This window comes from Cyphomyrmex costatus, unplaced genomic scaffold (assembly GCF_001594065.2).
Source record: "Cyphomyrmex costatus isolate MS0001 unplaced genomic scaffold, Ccosl1.0 scaffold696, whole genome shotgun sequence".
Taxonomy (NCBI): Eukaryota; Metazoa; Arthropoda; class Insecta; order Hymenoptera; family Formicidae; genus Cyphomyrmex; species Cyphomyrmex costatus.
Window position 1 is genome coordinate 12830 of NW_017280262.1, and position 7485 is coordinate 20314.

The window sequence follows — 7485 nt, forward strand, 5'->3', positions numbered from 1 at the left end:
GAGAGAGAGAGAGAGAGAGAGAGAGAGAGAGAGAGAGAGAGAGAGAGATGGAATAATATAATAATTCATGACATATATATATGTATGTGTCAAAATTTATACTTGTCAACTTATCTCTTCAAGCATTTTTTATAACAATTTTTTTCCTTTTTCACATCACTGAGTTAAATTTTAAACTGCATATGAATTTCGTGCACAGCCCTCATTTGCAAAAAATCTCATACATTTGTTTCATTATACTGTATATATGCTTGTATATATGTGTATATACGTGTATATATAAAAGTTACTTATTTGTGTATTATGTTATAATGTTGTGTATTATGTTATAATGTGTATTAAGAACTCGTCTTTATTTAAAAAATCTCAAAAAAAAATATAAATTTTCTCTCTAGAGGTGTGTTTCACTTAACGTTCGCGACGATCGCGTGTATCATCTCATCCTTATTTAATATTACATTACAAGGACAAAATGATACTCGCGAGCGTTGCAAACGTTAAGTGGAATGCACCCTGGATATACATTATCATTATAATTTTGTTTTAAACATGATTGCAATTATGAAAAGATAGGCAAATGATGGACAGTGCACAATGATCTTTTGTTATACAAGCACACTTTGTAACATTCGACGTATGCACAACTCGAGTAGAAAAAATATCTATAACACAGATACATTCTATCTATCCCTCTTGTATAAAACTATTATTACATAATATTAATTTTTATAATTTACAACTTGTAGCAAGTCAGCAAGTTAATTATTTTCAAGAATATATTTTCTTGAGAAAGTATATCTTTCGCGCGCTCAAATAAACTTTCATTCAATATTAAATATGCATTTCCAATTGCTACTAACAATTTGTACTCTGCACACATCATAATTTGTGCAGAGTAGAAAAGACTTATAAAATAATTAATTTCTGTTTTTTATCGGTCGAGGGTATTTTCGCAACGAAACACTCAAAGAATCATTGGCATTTCATTGTTTATGCAGTGCCCAAAAATGGACATTCCTCCAATTGTACAATTTGAAATTGAATGTTATAATACAGATGGATACAAAATTGCGCAAAATCAACAATAAACGTGAAAGGGAATCGTATTTTACGGAAATATTCGAAAATAATAATATACAATTCGCCTATATCCATACAATTAAATTTTGTGTGACAGTCTAAAATATAATAATGCATATACAAATTGAATAGATATACTCTATATATATAATTTTGTCGTGTTTTAATTATATAGAAAAGTGAAAATAATCGTTTTAATATATTGTATTTTGAATTTATGCGATATTCACTTGTCTTAGTTCGTCCAATATAAATGTTTCACAGAAAACGATGACATAAGATTGTTATGTACGAAAGTTAGTTCAAAGATTGTGACACAATATACAATAATTGCAAATAATGGTCATATGAACAATCATCAATCTGTATAATAATAATACCATATTCCATTAAAAAATAGTATAATCTGATATAAAAACTTAAGCGCTGATAAAAAGTTGTGGCATAATGTGTGTGTGAGAAAGTTTAATTTTTTTCGATAGAACAGCAAAACTCGACACTTTCCTCGAATGAATAAAATATATAGATGTGCACCAGACAATTGCCGATAATTCATATAGGGACATAGCAATGTAAAGCATAGCACTGTAACTTGTGCAATGTCCGGATGAAGATATGGCTGTGCTGATTGATCTGTACTTGAAAGTGTCTTGTCCAGCCTCTGCTCGTTTAGATACTACATAAATAAAAAGTATTCGGAGTAATGCACGATGCCTGCGAGTCGTGATACATGTTAAAATGACAATATTAGGCCTTAGCATCAACTTCCACGGCAACATCTCCTACAGCTTTCTCAGCCTTCTTTTTCTTCTTTTTTGCCGATTTTGGGTTTGCCGAAGAATACAAAAGGGTCTAAAATTTTCGAGTATAGATAAATTAATCAATTGTAACAGTAAAATGACAGTTTTAAAGCTATTATTTTTTTTTTTTAATTTAACGTTTTATGTACCTTCAATTCAGGATCATCTACAACACAGTCAGATTGATACATGTCGAGGTCAAAAGGAATTCCCGTAATTTTATGAGGTCCATTAGGCATTAAAAGTACCGTAAATTTGAATTGTGCCGCGTACTCGTTTGGTTTTTCATACAGCACCTGCATGAAAAATGTAATGTTAGAGAGAATTTTGTTATACTATATGAAAGTTAATAAATAAACACATAAATGATAGTCTTACTTGGAACGGCTCAATCAATCTATGATTTACACATTCAACAACAGCCATTTTTGCTTTTTTTTCATCTTCGAAGGTACGTAAATTGAAAGGCATGAGACCATGTTTGTGAGAGACTTCTGAATAAAACATACGAGACGCTTTCAGTTTAAGCTGATATGTCTCCTCTGTCTTTTTGTATATTGTAACTCTAGTGTCCTGTTCCCTTCCTACTCCTTCACCTGTACTCACTAGTACATCCATTGCGTATACCTGAAATTAAATATGCATTTAGTAAATTAAACCTTTTATAACACTTCTCTTATATTGCTGTTCTTACATCGTAAATTTGTAATTGGCACTAAGAATTTAATTTTCATATCAATTTATTTAAATGTACCTCATGAGTCTCGAGAGTATACTTTTCATGTTCCTTCTTTTGCGCATCGTTCGGATTCTGAATTATTGTTTTTTCTCCGTCGATTTTAAATTGTTTTAACTGATGACTTAGCATACCTTCAATCGGTTTACATTTATAGGCGTTACATATTTTCTCTACAGTGCCTGTTATTGTGTAAGTCTGAAATACACAATTAAGCATTAAAATTTACTAACAAAATTTTATTTTTTACAACTATTTTACTTAAAGAAGAAAAAACATAGCATACAAGTATTTTATCTTACCTCTGTACCTGGTTTCAAAAGCCTTAATGCAGCTTGAGAAGCATAGTGCGCAGCTAAAACTACATCTGCTTTTTTACCTGTGACTTTTTTCTCTGGTAAAGATCCTATAACAATGGTATGTGCCACTACAGCTATAAAACCATCAACATGCGCTCCAAGATCACTGTAAATACATAATTTTATTAATTATATGTACCAACTTTGTAAAGAGTGAAATGCTAGAATTATTTGAATTATTATTAATCACAGAAATATGCTCGATATTGTGAATCACTTTCTGAGAAAAATCAATGATGTTATTTAACTTTTAAGGCGATGCTGGAGAGACGGCCGAACTTCATTGATGTCGATAAAACAGGACATTTTCATGATGTATGTAATATTTTAATTCCAATTAATCATCATGAAAGTATTTACGTACATTAAGTAAAACATTACGTATATTAAATAAGCGATTAAGTAAAACGTTATGTACATTTCTTATTCTACTATATCCTATATATCTTTTGAATGTAAAATTATGTGGTCAATTTCATGTCAATTTCACTCGTAGCATATCAACGAAATTTTTGGAGACTTCGTGCTCTTATGCTAAAGCACCTAGCTCGTTTCTCCAAGCATAGTATTGTTCCTTGAGGATTCCTGTTGTCCGATTGATACTGTTTTTTAACGTGCAAGACCTGAAATTATTATATGCAGCACATATATGTGGCGAGTCGACTGCAGAAGCCGATAACAAAACTGTAAGTTTTTAATTTTTTTTCGTTTTTCATATTAAAATGAATGAAGCGGACTATGTTATTGTCGATACTTTAATTGTGGAGAAGGAATTTTCGATCCATAAAGGCAATTAAAAATGCGAAGTCTCCAAAAATTTTGGGTAAAACAGGACACTCCAGCATCCCCTTAAAATGCTAGTAAAAATAAATCCTAGACAATTACAAAAAAAGTAATTTCTATAAAGAGAAACTTACACTTTAACCATATCTTCATCTTTGAGAATCAGATCAGGTTCACTAGCAATAGGAGAGAAATGACAAATGCAATTGTTTACTGATATGCATGTTGGAAAAGCAATCCCCTTTTTAAGTTCTTTTTCTTTTTTGAAGACTTTACTAGTTTCCTCTGTAAGTATTTTGTCACCAAACTCGCATATTTCTCTCACAGAAGCTCCAGTAATGCATTTATTTAAGACTTGCTTTAACACACCTAAAAAAATACACACATATAGAGGAGAATTAGACCATGTTCCAAATCGGACCTTTTAATTTAAATAAATACGGTTAAGCAGATTTGCGTGCTATTTATAATCTAAAGTCCTTATAAGACACCGAACATGTGACAGCGGTTTGGCAGTACTCTGTCATAATGTTCATAGAATAGATGTAAATATGTATTTTTAGCTACCATGCAAAATTTTTTTAAAAATAGAATCCTTGTAAATCATTATTTAAAAGATGTTAAAAATTTGAACAGTAATTGATTTAAGATAATCAGAGAGTGTAGAATTAAAAAATATCAAGCGTTTTGTAATTACTTTTATTGTAAAATTTGTTTTAATAGTTTTTTCGAAAGAACCCGTGTGCAAATTGGACCTTTCTTTAGGTATCCAAATCAGACCTATACAAAAAATACTTAAAAAAACGAGTAAGCCAACTAATTCATCAAAGAAAGGTTTGCCACAACCTGGTTGTAGTACTGGTGATCGACCGACCAGATCTGGTCTAAGGAACACTAAATCAATAAAATATCATGTGTCATCAGACTCAGATCGATGGAATTTTTTATTGATTTTATTAATTCTAATAATATAAACTGTGATATATTTTTAAAACTGTAATAATAGTTTTATCTTTGGAGTCTTAAATTGCTTGTTTTAACTCAATACTAAAAAAAATTAATTAAAATATTTTAAAATTCTATCTAAAAGTCCATAAAAATAGGAGAGGTCTGATTTGGAACTCATAGTCCAAATCAAACTGGAAAATGCATTTTTACATTTTCCATTACAGTTCAACATAGGTAAGAGATATATCAAAATGATCTCAAGCAAAAATAAAGGAAATTAAATGATCTTTTGAACAGCACTATTGTGGTTTTATGATCAGACTTTATTAACACCTTATAGAGAATGAAAACTGCAAATAAGTCTGATTTAGACCACACTCCTCTATATATTAGTACAGCTTAATTATCAGTCAAAATTAATTAAGTTTTGATTTTGATTAAAAAAAAAACAAATCCAAAAAATCCTATATCAGGAAGCAAATGAAAGTGCCATGTTGTTGTTATAATATATGATTTTTTTGGATTTATTTGGAATTTGGAGAGTCAATAAAAAGATTTCGGTTTAGAATTTAAAAAGAAAACTTACAAAAGTTAACTTACTAAGGTAAAAAAAAATGAACAATTGTGATCTGTTTCAACTTTAAAGTACCTTAAGCAAGTGAAACAGAAAGCACAAGCTGTGTACAACTGATAGCAGAGCAATAAGACTAACAAGACTATACAAAAGTTAGAAGACGAGAGTAACTTAAACCATGCGCTGATTAACTTGATCATAGATTAACTTGTTGCTTCGTCAAGGATAAAATAATAAACTTTTTGATATGTAAGAAAAAGAAAGATTTAGAAGAAAAGAAGGAGAGCGAGAGCGAGAGCGAGAGAGAGAGAGAAAATTGGAAATTTTGCTTTTCTGCTAGTGAAACTGATGTCGATGGTCGATGGAATTAATTGGAGTTGGTTCGAGATCGGAGACCGATGGATTCTCGTGCTTGGGGAATTGTGGGAAAGCGCGTTATCGCGAGCGGGCAATACCGATGAATGAAATAAGATGCAGTTAAGTATCTAGCACATGGTCATCGTGGCCCGGCATGGTGACGCGCCATATGGCGGGGCCACAATACGACCTATGGTTAAGACAACGCGAGCGCGACGCACGCTCGCGACCGAGCGAACACACGCCGTTGTTTCCTTACGGTTCACGATCTCGCCGGCCATTTTATACTTGGTGACAACCAAGTCCTCGGCGATGGTCTTCTCATTTTCTTCCTTGTCCGCCATGTCTTCGATACACTGTGGTACTGATCACGTGATGACCCCGGCGACTTTCACGTTATGATACCCGGTCCTCGATGATCTACGATACTTAATCTTGATATCACTCGAGATAAGTTTACATACGCACTATGATACGAACTACGATTATTACAAACCGTTCAATTCCTACAAACGACTGAGACTGACCAACAGACACAGACTGACGGTTACACCGTTACGCCACAGTATATACAGTAGCGCCAACTCTTCTGATTTTATGAAACACTCCAAAATGGAGTGCGCATGCGCGAAATGGATAAGTAGCGCTAGAGTCCTAGGGTGCGTTCCGAGTTCCGACATACTTAAGTTGTAGACGTAAATAACGCACAAGCTTTAAGGTTGATTTAAGGTTGATTTATACTGGCCGTAATCTATTAACTTATGCCGTAATCTGTAAAAATTGACCAATCACAGTCGAATAAGAAGGGAATAATCGATTATAATTGGTCAATTTTTACAGATTACAGCATAAGTTAACAGATTACGGCCAGTATAATCCAACCTTTAAGCGGGGAGCACAGACTTTTGCATAACGCATAAAGCATGTGCATAAGGAATTTCATTGGTCCATTTTCTTATGCATGAGTCAATGGACCAATCAAATTCTTTATGTATATGGTTTATGCGTTATGCAAAAGTCTGTGCTCCCCGCTTTATACTCATAGACTGCGCATCTCAACGGGCCGACTGTCGTCTGGACTAGAGAGAGAAAGCATGAGTGGTCGGAGCTTTGTCTCTCTCTAACGATGGTAATGGTGGTAATCGTTAGAAAGAGACAAAGCTCCGACCACTCATGCTTTCTCTCTCTAGTCCAGACGACAGTCGGCCCGTTGAGATGCGCAGTCTATGAGTATAAGATCGGCGTATGACGTGTTTATGTATGTACATTATTGACATATCTTTTGATAGCGTGCATAAACACGTCATACGCCGATACGTCAAAACTTGTGCGTTATTTACGTCTACAAATTAAGTTGTCGTAAAATGTTACGGCAGTACCATGGTGGAAGTATACATGGGCTGTGTTCCAAAATTGATTGCCAGTGCTGCGTGTATGTCGTCATAAGTGCATGCTACCAATAGCGTTCCAATTTTAGTAAGCATGCTTTTCATGCAAACGCAGCTTTCATTTTGGAACGATATTTTCAGTGCTGTTAGCGTATAGCAACGTCAGCGAAATAACCTAAGTATGGAGAAAACCTTACAGAAAAAATTCTTATTTAAAACTGTTATAAAGTTAGCACTTGATTCTAGTGATTCAGATTTAGAATTAGCAGAAATGATACATAATTATTATAACCAAGAATACCGAAGGTACATTGTAAAAATTATGTCGAAGATGTTGTTTGGCAATATACCAATGCTGATTTTATTTTAAAAGTCATTTTCGGTAAGTTATTTAATTATATTAATAACATACAGTTTAAACTCAATAAACGTGATAATAATGTGTTCTTGTTTTTTTTCC

At 33.0% G+C, this 7485-nt stretch overlaps 1 protein-coding gene across 1 annotated transcript; it reads right to left on the reverse strand.

Annotated features, from left to right (window-relative positions):
* Positions 1-1469: 1469 nt before the first annotated feature.
* Positions 1470-6188, reverse strand: LOC108780342 (proliferation-associated protein 2G4). The gene is made up of 7 exons (XM_018548016.1): positions 5897-6188; positions 3893-4127; positions 2919-3081; positions 2635-2814; positions 2259-2507; positions 2030-2176; positions 1470-1932 (listed from the first exon to the last, which is right to left on the reverse strand). Exons 1-7 carry the CDS (start codon positions 5979-5981, stop codon positions 1828-1830), a joined length of 1164 nt encoding a protein of 387 aa, XP_018403518.1. The 5' UTR covers positions 5982-6188; the 3' UTR covers positions 1470-1827.
* Positions 6189-7485: the final 1297 nt, after the last annotated feature.